At 37.6% G+C, this 20,343-nt stretch overlaps 2 protein-coding genes across 3 annotated transcripts in view; one reads left to right on the top strand and one right to left on the bottom strand.

Annotated features, from left to right (window-relative positions):
* ftr84 (finTRIM family, member 84) overlaps positions 1-10,583 on the top strand; it is a 31,193-nt gene extending 20,610 nt beyond the window's left edge. The window contains exons 2-9 of one of the 2 annotated variants that reach the window (XM_048186957.1): positions 4,491-5,071; positions 6,400-6,495; positions 7,231-7,356; positions 7,541-7,648; positions 7,746-7,902; positions 9,471-9,524; positions 9,626-9,679; positions 9,770-10,583. In XM_048186957.1, the coding sequence (XP_048042914.1) occupies positions 4,505-5,071; positions 6,400-6,495; positions 7,231-7,356; positions 7,541-7,648; positions 7,746-7,902; positions 9,471-9,524; positions 9,626-9,679; positions 9,770-10,314 (1,707 nt within the window). In that variant the 5' untranslated portion in view covers positions 4,491-4,504 and the 3' untranslated portion in view covers positions 10,315-10,583. Of the gene's footprint in view, positions 1-4,183; positions 5,072-6,399; positions 6,496-7,230; positions 7,357-7,540; positions 7,649-7,745; positions 7,903-9,470; positions 9,525-9,625; positions 9,680-9,769 lie in introns of those variants that run through there. The other variant, XM_048186959.1, reaches the window with a different exon arrangement.
* Positions 10,584-10,991: 408 nt separating this feature from the next.
* Positions 10,992-19,621, bottom strand: nfkbib (nuclear factor of kappa light polypeptide gene enhancer in B-cells inhibitor, beta). The gene is made up of 6 exons (XM_048186960.1): positions 18,776-19,621; positions 18,547-18,664; positions 14,566-14,770; positions 14,352-14,440; positions 12,945-13,181; positions 10,992-12,862 (listed from the first exon to the last, which is right to left on the bottom strand). Exons 1-6 carry the CDS (start codon positions 19,261-19,263, stop codon positions 12,818-12,820), a joined length of 1,182 nt encoding a protein of 393 aa, XP_048042917.1. The 5' UTR covers positions 19,264-19,621; the 3' UTR covers positions 10,992-12,817.
* Between the last annotated feature and the right edge of the window lie 722 nt (positions 19,622-20,343).

Consider the following 20,343-nt stretch of genomic DNA (forward strand, 5'->3'; position numbering starts at 1 on the left):
AGCAGCATTGAGATGTTACACAGTGAACCCACACACGTGCACACATGTTGTTGGACTGTGATGCTCTAAATGTTATTTGCTCTAATGGCTTCAGTGCATCTCTGTCTAATGGCTCTGAGCAGCTCACCACTTACTGACAACAAAACCACAGATGGAGACCCACTCACAGCAACTCATCATTTCTGACAACACAACTAGAGGAACAATGACTGTGTACATGCACAAGAAAATTCTGAAATTAACTGGAATTTGGTCGTATATTCCAGTTAATGTAAATGTGTGTAACATGCATGCTATGTTTCATTGTGTTCCTCCCTGCTTACCGGTGTGTCCTAGTTTCTAGTCAGTGTCAGTTTTAGTTCGCCTGTTGTTCGGTAATTAGCTCATTAGTTTGTTTGGTCTTGTATATACAATATGCTCCCTGTTTGGAGAGATGAAGATTCATTACAGTTAACCTCATGGCATGTAATTTGTAACTCACGCTGTGTTATTGTTAAGGAAATAAGTGAAAAATAATGAGCTAATGAAAGTACAAAATAACTCAAATGCATTAACAGAGATTGAGAATGAGCATTTCCAGTATTTCCTCAAACATTTAACCGTAGTATAAATGGTTTATTTATTTTTAATGTATTTGTATCTGAATAAATATATTTCTTCTGCAGTGGAACAGTTTAAAACCAGTACTGGAAAAAGACCTTGCTGAATTATAAACAAACATAACTTAACCTTGCTTTGTATGAACTGCAAGAGCTCCCTCTACAGCATGCTAGAAGAACTGCTAGTATATTACATCCAATGGCTGCAAAGACAGTCTGAAGAAGAATCCTGAGGGTCAGAATTATTAAAAACATCCATTCAATTCATAGGTTACAGTATTATTTGTTCAAGCTATAGATAACCAAGATGCAAGAAGCTTTAGAAATGTCTACCCACATACACAGTGAATGACAAATGGAAAAAGTACTTTCTCTAAAAACGTCAAGAAATGTCTGTGCATAGTAAAGAACTGTTGCATATTGAAAACATGAATATGAGAGTACTCACTAAAACTAAATGTATCAATTTACTAACAGATATTACATACACATGCAATTTTGACTTTATTAGGTACACATTTCTAAAACTGGTTAGGGCACCAGTCGACCCCAAAATAGCTTAATTATTGGTGACATGGATTCAACAAGGTACTGGACTTATTCTCTGTGAAAAAAAAGAAGAAAACAAAAAGCATTATGTACACATTAGAAGATGGATACTGTGACGGTAGACTGTGATAATGAAAGGATGCACATGGGCTGCTACATAAACAATGTTCAGATTATATAAGGGGATGTTAATGTGTGCAAAGAATGTGTGTCTTTTCTGTGAAGTGCAGGTCTGGCAGCTCATCCAGATGGCGGCACAGCATCATTTACCATTCCCTCCCTGGACCTGCAAGGCCACCATTGTGAATGCACAGGGACACAGATTATTAGTAGGCCTAATATATCCACGTTATTTTTAACTTTATTATGCAAGGCTTGTGCATCCACTTCCACTTATTTTAACAACAGTACAAAAACATTATGTTATTTGTTGTTATTATTATTAGGGGTCCAAGCACAAAGTGCTAGAACCCTATTGTATTTGTAAGGATTTTTAGATAAACCAAATTTGAAACATATAGACAACAGGATATTTTGAGGACACACACCAAGTTAAAAAAAAATAAAAAATCCACCAATAGGGGCGCTACAACTGAAAAACCACTATAACTCTGGAATAGTGTGATCCATGAAGTGATCCAAGAAAATTGGTATGCATCTTCTTGATCCCTTTAAAGGTGCCCTAGAACTTTTTTTTTAAAAGATGTAATATAAGTCTAAGGTGTCTCCTGAATGTGTCTGTGAAGTTTCAGCTCAAAATACCCCATAGATTTTTTTTAATTCATTTTTTTAACTGCCTATTTTGGGGCATAAATAGAAATTAGCCGATTCAGTGTGTGTGGCCCTTTAAATCTCCTGCTCCACGCTCTAAGAGCTCGCGCTTGCCTTAAACAACATAAAAAAAAAGTTCAAACAGCTAATATAACCCTCAAAATGGATCTTTACAAAGTGTTCGTCATGCAGCATGTCTAATCGCATAGTACAGTGTTTATTTTGATGTTTACAGTGATTCTGAATTCTGAGTTTGAGGCTATGCTCCGTGGCTAACGGCTAATGCTACACTGTTGGAGAGATTTATAAAGAATGAAGTTGTGTTTATGAATTATACAGACTGCAAGTGTTTAAAAATGAAAATAGCGACGGCTCTTGTCTCCGTGAATACAGTAAGAAACGATGGTAACTTTAACCACATTTAACAGTACATTAGCAACATGCTAACAAAACATTTAGAAAGACAATTTACAAATATCACTAAAAATATCATGATATCATGGATCATGTCAGTTATTATTGCTCCATCTGCCATTTTTCGCTATTGTTCTTGCTTGCTTACCTAGTCTGATGATTCAGCTGTTCAGATCCAGACGTTCTGCCCTTGTCTAATGCCTTTCATAATGTTGGGAACATGGGCTGGCATATGCAAATATTGGGCGTACATATTAATGATCCCGACTGTTACGTAACAGTCGGTGTTATGTTGAGATTCGCCTGTTTTTCGGAGGTCTTTTAAACAAATGTTATATAAGAAGGAGGAAACAATGGAGTTTGAGACTTACTGTATGTCTTTCCATGTACTGAACTCTTGTTATTTAACTATGCCGAGGTAAATTCAATTTTTGAATCTAGGGCACCTTTAAGAGTTAGTTCACCCAAAAATGAAAATTCTCTTTAATTACTCACCCTCATGTTGTTCTAAACCCGTAAGACCTTTGTTCATCTTCAGAACACAAATCAAGATATTTTTGATGAAATCCGAGAGCTTTCTGACTCCTCCATAGACAACAATTTAATTACCACTTTCAAGGCCTGGAAAGGTAGTAAAGACATTGTTAAAATAGTCCATGTGACTATAGTGGTTCAACCACAACCAAGTGATGAGAATATTTTTTTCGCACGCAAAAAACAAAACAAAAATAACGACTTTATTCAACAATTTCTTCTCTTCTGTGTCATTCTCCTATACTGTTTACATTCATCAATTCCAGGTTCTACATCAGAACACCGGCTCTGTTCACATGAGCACCATGATGCATGCGTATGATACTGATGCAGGAGCTGGCCTTGAAAATGGTAATTAATGCTGTCTGTGGAGGAGTCCGAAAGCTCTCAGATTTCATCAAAAATATATTAATTTGTGTTCCAAAGATGAACGAAGGTCTTACAGGTGTGGAACGACATGAGGATGAGTAATAAATGACAGAATTTTCATTTTTGGGTAATATTACTCAGATACAAAAAAAAAAAAAAATTATATATATGTATGCCTGTCAGCCTCCAATCAAATATCAGCAGTTAATAACATCAAATCTGTTGTTCATTGCAAAAATGAATAAAATGTGTAAAAAGAAAAATGAATATGTTTACCTAAAATTGGCTAAAAGGTGGCATTTATAATAAGCAATTTTTCAGTAATAACTCAAAATTCTGTGTTGAAAAATAAGTAGGATATTAAAGCTGAAGTGAAGATGAAAATGATTACATTTCTAAAATAATTGTCAAAAAAATTACACAAAAACAGTGTTTGGACTACTTTCTAAAATACAATAACAGTAATCATTTTAGTACTCCCTTTGTATAAGACAGATCCATCAGGTGCCAGGAAGATTGTCGTAAGACAAGAGCAGAGAAATATGCTGAATTTTCTTTCATGACACCAGACAGTCTGACCTTGAAATTCTTCCTCTCTCAGATCCAGCATGTATGTGTGTTTGTGCTCTACCTGCATGACACTAGGCTGTGTGTACAGTACACACAGTGCTGTCATGTCACAGTGGTTTACTCACAGAATGTAAGCGCTGACTAGACAAATTTATTCTAACCTTTCCATATTTACAGACAAAACAGTTTCACATTTCGCTGCAGTGCATGTATGCAGAGAGAGAGAGAGAGCACATTGGTTATCTTTGAGTTTTATTAGAATTTGCACTATTAGAACCTTAAAGTGCCGAAAAATGAAACTTCTGTTTTCATGGCATTCCACTTTCTTCTGTGGAATATAAAAGAAAATATTATGGACATATCTTTTTTTTTTTTTTTTGTCCATACAATGAAAGTCAATAGGATACAGTGTTGTTTTCACTGTATGAACAAATACTAATCAAAATATTTTCTTCGGTGTTCCGCAGAAGAAAGAAAATCATACAGGATTTCACTTCTGGGTGAACTATCAGTTTAATGCTTGCTATAACAGTTGCTCTAATTGTGTTCTAAGTGACTTCCTGCAACCGTCATCTAAACTCATACTGTGTTTGTAGTTCAGCACCTCCACCCTCGGTGCTAATCTATAAATACAGGTGTGTTTCTGCTTCAGTTGCTCTTTCAATTCACCTGTCTTTCTCACAGCTTTCTTTTAGAAAATGGCAGAATCCGAATACCTGGACTACACCTGCCCACTCTGCACAGACACCCAGCAAGACCCCGTCACCATCCCGTGTGGAGACACCTTCTGTCTGGAGTGCATTAAGATCTACTGGGACCATTCTGACCACCTCGGCGTGTATAGTTGCCCGCAGTGCCAGGCGACCTTCACTCCTCGGCCCATACTCAGACGTACCGTACCCCACGTAGGTAACCCGGAGCCTCGGCCGCCCCCACGTGAGCTCACCCCGTTTCCGTACTTCAAGCGGGACGCGCTGTGTGATTTCTGTACCGGTCGGCGGAGCAAAGCGGTGAAGTCGTGTCTGATGTGTCTGGCCTACTACTGCGAGACGCACATCAAGCCTCACTATGAATCAGCCACGTTTAAAAGACACAAACTGGTGGACGAGACAGGACACCTAGATCGGAAGATCTGCCCACAGCATGAAAAAGGCTTAGAGCTTTTCTGCCGCTCAGATCAGATGTGCATCTGTGTGCTGTGTACAGTAAGAGAACATCGCAGCCACAACATAGTCAGTGCAGATGATGAACGCACAGAGAAACAGGTGAGACACGAGGAGATCATAATGTCGCAAGTTGTCGCAGGGGCCATATCTGAGAAACTATTCAGTTTTTGAGTCAAAAGTCCAATTAAACAAATATGCATTTTCAAACATCTTAAAAATTAAATGAGAATAATCTTTGTGATTTTGTGAATTTCAGGATCATATTTTAGTCAACTGTACACTGAAGGAAGATTTTAACTGAAAGGTTGAACTGTGTTCTCAGGATAAGATATTTTTCCATAAACATCAATGTCCTTTTTGTAAAAGTCAGGGAAAGCTGTCACAACTGGCTTGAACTGGTTTATACCTGGTTGTTTCCTGGCAATAACAGTAGAAATAGCTTTTTGAAGATAAATCTTTAAGGTATCTGCCTTGACATTGAAAAATTAACCTATCCAGAGAAATTTTCTAGATTTAAAAAAATCAATCGACAACTAGCCCTACTCTGTGCCTCATACTCTGTGGACTGTCACAGGTTTCGATGTTCTTATCAAAAGTGTGTATTGTAAGAATAATTTGGTATATGATTTTTACAATGTAAAAATCACTTTTGATCAATGTAATGCATCCTCCATGAATAAAATTATTAAAGGATTAGTTCACTTTCAAATGAAAATTACCCCAAGCTTTACTCACCCTCAAGCCATCCTAGGTGTATATGACTTTCTTCTTTCTGATGAACACAATCGGAGATATATTAATAAATATCCTGACGCAGTGAACGATACCAACAAGTGTGAAGCTGAAGAAACTGCATCTATCCACATCCATCATAAACGTACTCCACACAGCTTGGGGTGTTAATAAAGGCCTTATTAAGAAAATCGATGCGTTTGTGTAAAAAAAAAAATCCATATATAATAAGTTATGAAGTAAAATATCTAGCTTCCGCCAGACCGCCTTCTGTATTCAAGTTACAAAACGGAACTGGCATCGCGTCAGTTGAGCTTTTTCTGTAAATTGAATTGGGAAGGTGTAGGACGTATAGCGTAAGCTGCGAGAGGCATTGCGTTTTTATTATTTAGTTAAGTATGGCAGGCGTTCTGGCGGAAACTAGATATTTTACTTCATAACTTCCTTCATCAGAAAGAAGAAAGTCATGTACAACTATGATGGCTTGAGGGTGAGTAAAGCTTGGGGTAATTTTCATTTGAAAGTGAACTAATCCTTTAATTTTTCTTTGATGCAGACCTAAAATAATTGTTGGGACTATTGTATTATCATAACAGTATTCTATTATTGATCTGACTGGATAAATATTTTGTCTAGCAAACAGCTTCTGTAATGAAGGCTCTCTTTTTTTCATAATTTTTTATGTGTGATTATAGAAAATCTTGGTGGTGACTCAGACAGAGGTTCAGCACATTATCCAGGATCGAATGAAAGAACTTCAAGAACTCAGACACAATGTGGATGTTCTCAAGGTTAGTCCAGTCAGGGGAGTCCCAAAGAAGCTTTGGAGTGAAACTTTTATGCTTTTATGTTTAAGTAGCTCTGTACTTCTTACTTTTCAGACAAAACCACAACTCAAACCCTAACCTAGACCCAAAAGTTCAATGAGATATTTTATTATTGGTCCATTATTGCAGATTTACAAAAGTAAAAAAGTCAATTTGAACATGGTAGTAGGCCTACATGGAAAACGCGAAAGCATTGTTAGCCAACTATAGTCGCAACTTCCGTCATTACCAACACAGCTATGATTAGAGGCATAGTTTCTTGATAAAATGGCATGTGGAGTTAAATAGATCATGATCTTGGGCACAATAAGCAAGCTAACCTTCAGTACATTATATTTAATTCTATTTACTGTAAATATATATAACAATAGGGTATATGTTGAACATCACATGACCAAACCGGAAAACTTCTCATTGCATCCGCTTGTCAGAGAAAGTGTTAACAGCAGTATGAACTGACGGCATATCTACGGACCTTTAAACAAGTGGATGAAATGGCTGTGTGGATTAAAAGGGTAGTTCACACAAAAATTGAAATTTTGTCATCATTTTGTCCTCAAATTGTTCCAAACCTGTATAAATTTCTTTTTATGCTGAACACAAAAGAACATATTGTGAAGAATGTCGGTAACCAAACAGTTGATGGGCCCCATTGACTTCCATAGTATTTTTTAACACTATTTTACTTTTTCTCTGTAGGGAAATGCACAGCGGGCACAGACTGACAGTGATAAAATCTTCAGCGAGATGTTACAGGCGGTAGAGCGGTGGCATGCTGAGATAAGCCAGCTCATACAAGCCAACCTACAGGCCTCCATGGCTCAGGTGCATACACATTACATTCAGATGAGAATGAATTAAAATCAGTGATGCATTAATTTCATCCATTTAAAACCTCAGCTGCTTAATGGGGAACTGTAGTGAGAAAAACTATATGTTTCACACGTACTGTACTACTACAGCTGCTGTTCCCCGCTTTCAGACTGTGATAGCTTTAATGTACTGACAGGCTCAGGGCTACATAGAAAGACTTGAACAAGAGATCATGGAGCTTCAGAGGAGAGATGCTGAACTACGTCAAATACTTGACACAGAGGACAACATTCACTTCCTGCAGGTAAAGAACAGCCAGTCACATTTAACTAGTTTTCTTTTTTATCATTCTGGATACTTATCAGTGCAGATTTTGTGAGGTGTCCTCATTGTTTGTGCAGAATTTTCCCACACTATCAGTTGCACCGGAGCCCATGGTGCCCAAAGTGCTGATAAACCCAGAGTTTTCCTTCAGTGAGATCACCAAGACCGTCTCTGACATGAAAGAACACCTGGACGACATCTGCAAAAAAGAGCTGGGAAACATCTCCAAACGAGGTAACCACCTAAGGAATAGACATGGGATCTCTTTTGACTTTTGTAATATCTACATCTAAAATGCACAAAATAGAGATGGAAAGCATTGCTCCGCATCACATAGACAAGAGTAAACAAAATGTAATCAGCTCACCAAGGCTGCATTTTTTTAAATCAAATACTGTAAAAACAGTAATATTGTTATACTATAATATACCAGTAATTTAAACTGTTTTCTATTTCAATGAGCGAAAACTAGTGCTCACGTGAAAACGTGTCTGTTGCTGTTGGTCAGCTTTTGTCGGTGCAGTGTGAATTGGCCTTAAAATTTAATTTATTCTCCATCAGAACTCATTCTAATATGCTGATTTGGTGCTCAAGAAATATTATATTAATATTTTAATATTTTTATGGAAACCATTATACATTTTTTTTAAAGATTCTCTGATTAACAGAGCATTAAACAGCATTTATTTGAAATATAAATCTTTTGTAACATTATAAATGTCTTTACTCTTACTTTAGATCAATTTAATGCATCCTTATACAGTTTACAATATTAATCAAATATTATTTTTTCGACTCGACTTGTGATCATAGTGTACAGTACAGTCCAAAAGTTTGGAACCACTAAGATTTTTAATGTTTTTAAAAGAAGTTTCGTCTGCTCACCAAGGCTACATTTATTTAATTAAAAATACAGTAAAAAACAGTAATATTGTGAAATATTATTACAATTTAAAATAACTGTGTACTATTTAAATATATTTGACAAAGTAATTTATTCCTGTGATGCAAAGCTGAATTTTCAGCATCGTTACTCCAGTCTTCAGTGTCACATGATCCTTCAGAAATCATTCTAATATGCTGATCTGCTGCTCAAGAAACATTTATGATTATTTTCAATGTTGAAAACAGTTGTGTACTTTTTTTTTCAGGATTCCTTGATGAATAGAAAGTTCAAAAGAACAGCATTTATCTGAAATACAAAGCTTCTGTAGCATTATACAGTACCGTTCAAAAGTTTGGGTCAGTAAGAATTTTTATTTTTATTTTTTTAAAAAGAAATTAAAGAAATGACTACTTTTATTCAGCAAGGATGCATTAAATCAATCAAAAGTGGCAGTAAAGACATTTATAATGTTACAAAAGATTAGATTTCAGATAAACACTGTTCTTTTGAACTTTCTATTCATCAAATAATCCTGAAAAAAAATATTGTACACAAATATTTTGTACAATTGTACACATTAAATGTTTCTTGAGCAGCAGATCAGCATATTAGAATGATTTCTGAAGGATCATGTGACACTGAAGACTGGAGTAATGATGCTGAAAATTCAGCTTTGCCATCACAGGAATAAATTACTTTGTGAAATATATTCAAATAGAAAACAGTTATTTTAAATTGTAATAATATTTCACAATATTACTGTTTTTACAGTATTTTTAATTAAATAAACGTAGCCTTGGTGAGCAGACGAAACTTCTTTTAAAAACATTAAAAATCTTAGTGGTTCCAAACTTTTGGACTGTACTGTACATAATGCTATATTTTATCTACTATTAATTTTTGCACGATTTTTCAGTGAGTGACACTTCAGTCTATGTCCTGATTCCGAGGTCTGGAGGACGTTTGAGTGGTAAGAGGACTTCTTGAGGTTCTACATTTCTGTTTATTTAGAATAAAGTATGTTACAGCACAACGTTGCTCATTTATGTATCACTTATACTTTATTTTCAGCTTCGATAAGAACTGACCTCCCAGAGCCTAAATCAAGACTGGATTTCCTCAGATGTGAGTGTATAGACAATTAACACGAATGAATTAATAAGTGCTAAATGCTGAATGATCCTATTTTTTTGTTTCTACAATTTTATTTCACAGATTCTTGTAAACTTACATTTGATCTCAACACCGCCTATAAAGAGCTAGTTCTTTCAGATGGGAATCGTCGGGTGATCCGGAAGCGAACAACCCAGTTCTACCCAGATCACCCGGAGCGGTTCGATGGGTTTTGCCAGATCCTGTGCAAGGAACCGCTCAGTGGATCACGGCATTACTGGGAGGCAGAGTGGAGTGGTGAATTTTCCATCGGAGTTGCCTACAAGAGCATCAGCCGCAAAGGTAAGAACTCCAACAGCCTTCTGGGATACAATGATAAATCCTGGAGCCTCCTGTGCTCAGACTCTGGATACTCCGCCTGGCACAATAAGATGGATAAAGATCTGCCGGGAGCAGCTCGTGCCACACGGATCGGTGTGTACCTGGATTACGCTGGAGGATCTGTAACCTTTTACACTGTGTCTGAGACAATGGAGCTCGTCCACAGATTTCAGGCTAAATTCTCGGAACCGCTGTATGCTGGATTTGGCGTTGGATCATCTGTAATTCTGTGCATGCTGGAGAAGAGCAACCGAACATACCGCTAAAGGGTTCTGAGCTGACCTTTGACCCTGAGCTCTTTTACAGATTAATCAAACAGAATCTTGGGAGGGTGAAATTAAATTGAAAAAAAAAAAAAAATCATATTGAATTTAAGACCACACTGAGTGTTGGGGGATGGGGGTTAAGATGATTATTATGACATTTTCAGAAGAATTTTACCCTCCAATTCTTATTACTGTAATGCTAAATACATTCTCTAATATTTTTAATATGTGATACTTTTATTTTCTAATAAACACACTTCTGCTCCTCACAGCCTCATTTTCATTCCTGTCAAAAATATGGCACTACCTGTCTAAGGTCTATTACAGTAATGAGAGTCATGGTTTAAAAAAATGAGAAAAACAGAATGTGCTTAGCCGTCCTAAAAAAGGGATAAGTACTACAAAGTTGGTTGAGTGGCAGTAAATATTATTTAAAAAATTGTTATTTCTTAAAAAGGGTACGTGTGTATAAAAAGGAGAGATGTTTAAAAATAACAAAGCAGGCTAATCCAGTCAGGATGATTTCTTTTGAATGAAGTGTCATTTCAGAACCTGCAGACATTGAAAAAAAAATACATTCCACAATATTTCAGTTCAGATAAGACAGAAGATGCAGCTACATCAAGAGAAAAGTGTGTATTTGAGTGATTACGTGCATGAGACAAATAAAAGAAGTCTTCTCGTCATTATTGTTTATTGTCCATTTGAATGGTTTTTAAGAGCTTTTCAGTCATTTCACCCATCATCGAGTAAACAGAAATATGTACAGATGAGAGGAAAGATCCGTCACTCTACTGTATGTTTGTTTATACATGGATTACAAACATTCAAATGCAAAACCAGCTTCCCCTAATATCACCTGTCCCTCTCAACGTAAGACATGACTACACTTGTTTCATTAAACCCTAAATGTTACTCCCTCCTCGGTGTTTCTTCTTACATCTAGAATGACATATTCTCAATGGATGAATAACCATTAACACTGTAATTTAAAACAGGACAAACTTAATCTGCTCAACAGTATACAGTCAACTCACAGAGGACAAGTACCAGTCGATCAGGAGCCCTGATTTCCAAAGGAGTGGCTGTATTACCAACAGAGGGCACCAATCATCGAGAAATTTTCACGCTCACCCCAACAAATCTGTAAAATAGGCCTAAAAACGGGTGACTGTAAATGTCTACAACCATAATGCCCCAATAGCATCAGTGTGAGTGAGTGCATAGAGATCATGCTCCACTTTTGTAACAATTGAAAACAAAACAGCCTGTCAGACAGAACCGGTTTAATCAAATCAGATTTTTTTATATTATATATTTTAAATAAATGCTTTAATAAGACAAGAAAAGTAATTGTGTTGTCATGCATTTAGTGTAATTTGGAATGTTTGTTAGATGCTTCACAGTTCAAATAATATGTGCAACTGTAAGCGGTTAGTTGAGTCTCTTAGATCAAGAATTTAGCTAGATTTGAGTTTTGTTGTCATTTGTATTGTAGAATTTTATGACGTCTGTAATTTTTAGTTTATTCTCTGTCTGACCTACTATCCGTCTCTGCATTTAGCATTTCCACCTCTATCCTATTTCAACCCTAACACCCATTACATGTGAAGAAAGAAGGAATAAACATCCACTGAGAACACACAATAGACAACTGGGAGGTCACCATGGAAACAGTGACACTCCACTCAAAAAACACAGCCAATAGTTGGTTTAACAGTAATAGTAAGTTAACAGTTTATTAAAAACCATTCATTTTCTCTTCAAGATTTCCTCAGCTAAATCTGGCTAATAATTTAGATTTAAAAATAAAGAAAGCAAGCCTTTATTGTAATGTTGTGGACATAACTGATCCACCCACTAGTGGGAGTATTACAGCCATGCTGCTTGCCTAAGGTGTTTACTATCATCCAGCGAATTTCTTAAAGCGATAGTTCACCCTAAAATGAAATCATTTACTCATCCTCATGTCATTCCAAACATGTATGACTTTATTTATTCTATGGAACAGAAAAGAAGATATTTCACCTAAAGATTTTATAGATATGTTGTTTAAACATCATAGTTTGAAAAAAAAAAAAAGAAAAATTTTTTTTTTCTTTCAATCTTCCTCAGAAGACAGAAAGTCATTCAGGTTTGAAACATCATGAGGATTAGTAAATGGTAACAATATTCATCTTTAGGTAAACTACTCCTTAAATTATGCCATACACAAGATGAGCCAGTGAGAGGTTTTACTAAATAAAAAGCTGCCTCCATTGTTATAGCTTTAAAAAGACTTGCGTGATGTCAGGCTTAAATAACCTAGATCCTCCATGTCTAACAGAATTTAGCTATGTATTCCTTTGAACCAGAAGCAGCATACTGACATCATACTGTACCTTAAAACAAAATATACACACACAGACACACATAATAGCCTCCACCAAAAACACTCAGACACCACAGTCGTTCAGCTGGAGTACAAAGGGTCTAATGGCAGAGTAGTGTCCATGTTTTACAGCTACAGCACTCGCTGTCCATTAATGACGACATCATCAAACTCCTCCTGTGACAGACAGAGAATTGTTAAGTAAAGAAACATACTTTTAAGCATCCTGTTAGTAAATGTGTGTGGATTTGGCTCGAACCTCCTCACTCTCTATGTACTCGTCCTCTTCCTCATCGTCCTGTGTGTATGTGGCCCCACAGACACTAAGTAGGGCCTGCACCTCTTTGCTGGGTCTGTAAAGGGCACAGTAGTATGGGGTGTGGCCTGCATACGAGCGCTGATTCACCAATGCTCCAGCGCTCAATAATAACTCCACTACCGCTGACCTTTGACCTTCCACCGCCCAGTGCAATGGAGACCGACCTGACCCCAAATCCTACAAAGCCACAATTAATGATTTTTTCAAAAAAGCTTTGAAAATTGAAATATAATGCATGAGAAGATGATTATATTCTATTATTAAAAAATATGGTTGTATTTAAATTAGGGATGTCAATTTACACAAATTCCCATGATCGATCATCATTTAAATTAACGATCAATTAATCGATTAATCAGCCTTTAAGTCTTCATGAAATCAAAACTGACCCTATTTACTTTGTTAGCGCATATTACTAGTCATGTGGTGAACAATTAAAGGGATAGTTCACCCAAAAATGAAAATTTGATGTTTATCTGCTTACCCCAAGCGCATACAAGATGTAGGTGACTTTGTTTCTTCAGTAGAACGCAAATGATGATTTTTAACTCCAAGACTGACAGATGGCAACGGTTGGAGTTAAAAATCATCATTTGTGTTCTACTGAAGAAACAAAGTCACCTACATCTTGTATGCGCTGGGGGTAAGCAGATAAATATAAAATTTTCATTTTTGGGTGAACTATCCCTTTAAAGGGTTAGTTCACCCAAAAATGAAAATTCTGTCATTAATTACTTTGTTCATCTTCGGAACACAAATTAAGATATTTTTGATGAAATCCGAGAAGTTTTTATCTCCCATTGAAAATTAATAATTAGTAATTACCGTCATTCAAGGTGCAGAAAGTGGTAAAACATCATTAAAATAGTCATGTGACTGCAGTGGTTCAACCTTAAATGTTTTGAAGCGACGAGAATACTTTGTGCGCAAAAACAAAACAAAAATAACTACTTTATTCAACAATATCTATTCTCTCCTGCCTTACTGCTATGCTGTTTACGTCCAGCGCTTCCAGGTTCTGTGTCAGAAAGCAGACTCGGTATTGTCCAACACTGTAACACTTGAGCAGCATGACGCATTCGTGTGAAGCTGACGCAGCAGCCAGCCAATAATTAACTCCTGTTGTGGATGTGCTGAAGCACGGCAACTAAACTAAGGTTTAACTCTAGCCTTTTAACGTAAAATGGCTTCATTTTTCCTCTCGGTTGTTTCGCGGTTGAGCACCACGCGTGTGCATGACCTTGCTTAATTGATGATTGATAAGTTTCGTAGATTAAATTATTATCAACAATTAATCGTCGATTAATTGTTAGCATCCCTAATTTAAATCAAACAGTAATTAATCACCCTTTGATTGACATCTGCTCCTGCCTCCAGCAGCATTTTGATGATGTCACAATTGCCCCTATGTACAGCCAGGTGCAGTGCACTCACACCTTAAAGACACAGATGGACAGAGAAAGGGATAGTATGGATGAATGGAAAGGACAGATTTATATTGATAAAATGAATGAGATTAAAACATTAATCAGGGTGAAAATGTGTTTGCTTGAGTTTGTACCTGCATAATTGGTGATGCTTAGGTGCTCCGGTGGGGTCCGTGTGCAGCTGGTGAGCTCTCTCACACACTCTATGCGAAGCTCTCGGACAGCCAAGTGTAAAGGCGTGTTGCCGCCCCTCTCTTGGATCTCCGCGCTGGCTCCACTCCACAACAGCGCCCGAACACACTCACTCCGGTCTACGATGACTGCTAAATGTAGAGCGGTCTGAGCGAAGAGAGCATAAAAAAAGTTACATTGGTGGCACAAAGAGCAAATGCTCAAATAGCATTAAAAAAAAGCTTCTTTTTCAGGCAGCGCATATGTGCAGTCCTAAGCGTGGGTCTCACAACACTGACTGTTTCTATAGCAACCGAAGCTTCTAACAGCAGCTGCAGTGACGTGATGACTTTATCAATCAGCGATTGGCTCTTTTACTTAGAAGGTGGGACGTATTCCACCATATTGTGTGTTGCAGTTTCTCCCATTCATAACTAACAGGAGTGAATCGTCTTTCTATATACAGTTGCGTCCCACATGACACACAATACACTATGCACTCATCCATGGGTAAACTTTTATAGCGGTGAATGAGAGACTACATTAAATATATTTTTTTTGTGTTTCCATTTGTGCAAATAGCAAAAGAAAAACTCCATAGGAGTGTTTTCACAATTTTCAAAAAGAGGGTAAATATAGAGAGCAATTGATAACGGCAGTCAGAAGAGAGAAAGATGTCATTTTTACCGTCACTCCCATAGCCGCTGTATTAGAAACACCCTCACAGCAGCGTTAAAGGTGCTAAAGAGGATGTTTTGTTTTATACATTTTTGCAATATTACTTCAAACTGTCTTTACTAACTGATAAAACACTATTTATTAGGTGCACTGAAAGGAATAATATTAATATACATCATCTGTGCACGAGGTAGGGCCTTAAAAACATCAACCAATCGCTTACGCAATCATCGCGTAAACGATTAGCCCTATGGCTTGTCAATCACTGCCATTACATTCCTTGTGCGAGACGTGCGCGGCTGCGCGCTCCAGTAAGGCGCCGCATGCAATGTTTTTGTCAGGAGACGGGAGTAAAAACTGCAGATTATGAGTTTCCTGCGGTGAGTCCGACATAATGAATCCACTAACACGACACAGCAGGGCCGTGCACTGACCTTTTGAGGGGCATGTGTTGAAACTGAAAAGGGCACCTCCCTCCCCCCTCCACCAAATAAATAACACAAAATAATAGTCTCAAAAGCTTTATAATTTATTCACTATTAACGACAGTTATATATATATATATATATATATATATATATATATATACAGGGTTTCATGACTTCTTTAAAACTAATTATACAGCAAACTTCTGTGAGTCATGTGCTTGAAGATGTGTATGACTTTACTGTGATCCACTGAGATGTCCCTCTCAACACACATTAATACACACACATTACTTTCTGCATGATAAAATATAAAGAAGCACAGTGACCTTATGATTCTGTAATGTTTTTAGTTTGTACATTACTGTAGTAAAACCATGTTTATACGTGAAGACGAGCGGGGAGTATACAATACTAGATTTTAAAAAAAATCTAGCAAGCGAATTAACATCGTAAATATTAACCATACTGTGCGACCATATATAATATGATTAAATGTTAATGAATTAAGTGCATCAGCATTCAGCAGATAGTCATCATAAATCAAAGAAGAAATTTCTTAGAAATATATTTTACCTATTTGACGACGAGGATCACTCAGTCGCTTTGTGTCAAACTCAAATGCAGTTACGCCGGGATTTTGACCAGCGAATATGTGCAAATGTGCAATTTGTCATTAAAACGACGGCGTCACATTAGGCTACGTCATCATCAGTTATGAGCGCTCAGTTTTTCCTGTTGTAAAATACGTTTGGCCAAAATCTCAATTTATAAAAGATGTAATACTAGGCCTACTGTATTGTATGCACAGGCAATTTAAGGCTATGTAGGCTATTGGCTATGACTAACTTAGATGGCAAATCTCTCTCCGCCACCAGTCTCAGGCCTCAAATGCATAAAATATGAAACTTTATAGACATACTAGTGTTTCTTTCGTAAAGACAACGTTGTAGCCTACTTATTCAAACAACAAGATATTTATTTACCGTTGCAAGACGTTAAGCTGCTCTGTGGAAGTTCAGTTCGCTGCACTCAGGGGGCGGAGTTAAGAGGTTTGACTGACAGTTTGAGCGGATCCAAAAAGATTTTGTCACAAGCTCTTTTTAATACCTTTATTAGGCTAAATATATTTGTAAAGCAGAAAGACAGACGTAAACGGTGACCAATAGCATTGATTTATTGAAGAAAATAAATAAATAAAATAAAATAAAAACTCCAAAAAAAAAAGGGCACTTTGGAGTGAAAGGACAAAAAGGGCATGTGATCTGCACAGGTTGAGCCCTACCTGTGCACGTGCCTGCGACACAGCGAATGCCGGTGGTAAACACTCTGTTCCAATACTCGTGCACGAATTTTGGGAGGCGTTCCCTCCAAATGAGCTTTGAAGGAGGGGGGGTTGTTCTTACGCATGCGCTCATTTCAAAAACAGTCTTTGGTTTCTCAGTCGACGAAAAGATCCTCTTTAGCACCTTTAACCAGTTTTTTGTAATGTAATATAAATGTAATATAATACTAAACATAGTGTTAAATGTACAATTTTTTTAATGAAAATATAAAAAACGTTAAAACGCATCATCACAGTCTGTGAAAAGGGTCTATTCTTCAATAATTATTTTAAATGTGATTTTGTAATGTATTAGAACTCTATCCTAATATTAATAAGAATATGCCAATTCATCACTTCAGTTACGTCACGCCAGTAGTAAATGTTAGCCTAGGTTCTTATTCACGCCAATATTCGGATTCCAACTTCCAGCGTCCTTTTTCTGTTATTACAAAAAAGGCTAAATCGCCATCTATGACGCATTTAAAGGAACATTCCACTTTTTTTTAAAATAGGCTCAGTTTTCAACTCCCCTAGAGTTAAACAGTTGAGTTTTACCGTTTTCGAATCCATTCAGCCGATCTCCGGGTCTGGCAGTACCACTTTTAGCATAGCTTAGCATAGTTCATTGAATCTGATTAGACCGTTAGCATCTCGCTCAAAAACGACCAAAGAGTTTAAATATTTTTCCTATTTAGAAACTTGACTCTACTGTAGTTACATCATGTAAAAAACTGACGGAAAATGAAAAGTTGTGATTTTCTAGGCCGATATGGCTAGGAACTATACTCTCATTCCGGAGTAATAATCAAGGAACTTTGCTGCCATACCATGGGTGCAGCAGGCACCGAGATTTTGAGCGAGATGCTAGCAGTCTAATCAGATTCAATAAACTATGCTAAGCTATGCTAAAAGTGGTACCGCCAGACCCGGAGATCGACTAATTGGATTTGAAAACGGTAAAACTCAACTGTTTAACTCTAGGGGAGTTGGAAAATGAGCCTATTTTCAAAAAAAGTGGAGTGTTCCTTTATAGAAAAAAACCCCATCTAGACAGATGACAGGGCGCCGTAACAACTTGACACTTTTGTCTTTTGAAAGAGAACTAACAGAAAATTAGAATTACGACGATCTTGCATCTTAAAATGCAAAACCCATTTGCATTTAATATTTGTGAACAAGGGGTTTTCTGAAAAGTATTTCTAGTGCATGGCAGGGACCAGTCCATCATTGTTTTCTTTCAAATTAAAACACAGTTAAAAAAACATGGAGTGATGCGAATTATTCCAGCCCCCCCCCTTTTTTCTTTACACATGAGTGAAACGGCTTCTCAAACATGAAAATAAATAAATAAATATGCAAAATGCAATTTAGCCTGATTTAAAATGCATTATTTTATGCAACAATAAATCAGATTACTGTAAGTAAAGAAAGTCTTCTTGATCCATAGGTGTTGTCCAGTCAGAGCAAGTTGCTTGTTTTTCTAGAGAGATCTGGCAACACAGTTTTGCGTTTACCTGGCCCAGGTCATTTTGGATGTCCAGGTAAGGAGTCCAGGTCTTGTCCACCACAATTTCTTCAAGCAGGCACTGAACAACACCCCACTGCTCATGAATCAGCGCCAAATGAAGTACCCTGAGAGACAAAAAAGAAAATTTACAAATATTCTAAGTACAAATGGCCTAAATACAATGGCCTTCCAACCTGAACAATGTACAGAGGCAACAGAAAACTACATAGGCTTACGTGTCACCGTCCTCTGACAGAAAGTTGAGCGTGTTGAAGAGTTCTTCTCTCCGCTGCCGAGTCTGACTCTCCTCAGTGTCAGAGACTGCCAGTCTGTCTGTACCTGCAGGCTCGCTTAGGATCATGGTGCCGATCCCGTCGGACAGACACCCCACCACCGCATCCTCATTAATCGAGTCCCCGATGGCAGAGTCGAGCCTTTCTCCGCCGCCAATCGACACACAATCCATGGTGCTCCTGTTGTCGGACTCGTCCGAAGGTGGGATTTCAGACACAGATCGACCAGGTGTCCACATCTCTTCGGCCTCTGTGTAAGTGCCGTAGGGACCCTCAAAACCGAGTCCGACCCCGCTTAAGGAGTCTAGCCCGCTGTCACACCAGTCATCCGGGGCTGTGTCCACAGCGCCCCTTTTCTCCACAGTGAAGCTCGGTCCAGGCCGTGCATACTGTCTTCGGGATTCACCGTGAATATCTTGCGTCCCCTCCATTTATATATGAATCATCCGTTTAAATGACGCCAGCTGTAATAAGAGAAACTGCTTTTCTTGTCAAACAGCGATCTGCTTGCGCCGTTTTCGCTTCAATCCAGATGGATCGTTTTTAGGGGAACAAGATGAGCTCTTTCTGGACAAATTCCCACACAACAGCGGCAAGCGCTGTCGCACAAGCCTCAGATTCCCTCCATGTCCGGAGCATTATAAAACTACAGATTGCTCACCTTCTGAGCGGCTTACTGTTGTCCAGTTTGTCCAGAAAAGGCCGTATGTTTGCGTAGGTGTTTTCCTGGGGAATTCCCAAAGCCACACTAGTAACCAGACACCGTGCGGGAGCGCGCATGTGCAGGGGTCGAGGCGCGCATGCGTAGCACGCACATAATTAGTTGTCAGTTACTTGAGTTTCTTTGGGAATTCCATCGCGTTGCGTTTGTTGGGGGAATTTCAAGTGGCTATTAATTTGAGCTGTCATTAAATGCAAGGCACATAAACGGCGTGGCCATTTGATCCGATTTTTTAATTGTTTGTTTTGTATTATATGCAGCCTGGGTGTGTTAGATTAATAACATAACAGGCTACTTAGTCATCAATAAGGGAAACCAGGAATGCGTCTCAAACTTCCTGTTCCCATTTTTTCTTATCTGCCAGGTAGATAGGTAGCACTATAATTCAAATAATTTTGTGTATATATATATATATATATATATATATATATATATATATATATATATATATATATATATATATATGTATCATATATATATATATGAAAAAAAGGTCCTTCTGGTCCTTGGCAGGTCTTAAAATTAGGGAAATACAACCTTAGATGAACAACATCACATGCCATATTACACATAATATTGTTATTATTTATTTAAACCCTTACTGCTTCCGTAGGAATGAAGAGGGTAAGAAATGGTCAGGCACTGCTAATCAAATGCCTTGGATTTATTGATCATCAGCAACATGTGATCAACTCTATAAAAGCTGCAGTTCTGGCAGTTTGCTGGTCTGGAGGCTTCAGGTGTGTTAACACATTGCCAAGGAGGAAAGACATCAGAAATTATCTTGGAG

Source organism: Megalobrama amblycephala, linkage group LG4 (assembly GCF_018812025.1).
Source record: "Megalobrama amblycephala isolate DHTTF-2021 linkage group LG4, ASM1881202v1, whole genome shotgun sequence".
NCBI lineage: Eukaryota > Metazoa > Chordata > Actinopteri > Cypriniformes > Xenocyprididae > Megalobrama > Megalobrama amblycephala.

Bases quoted from the DNA above. Each gene is read 5' to 3' on its own strand.
- nfkbib (XM_048186960.1), bottom strand. From the start codon at position 19,263: ATGGAGGGGACGCAAGATATTCACGGTGAATCCCGAAGACAGTATGCA. The intron at 18,665-18,775 runs GTAAGCCTATGT...TTTGTCTCTCAG, and splicing joins CTGTCAGAGGACGGTGACAC to GGTACTTCATTTGGCGCTGA. The intron at 13,182-14,351 runs GTGATTAATTAC...GTGGCTTTGTAG, and splicing joins GAGCAGATGTCAATCAAAGG to GATTTGGGGTCAGGTCGGTC.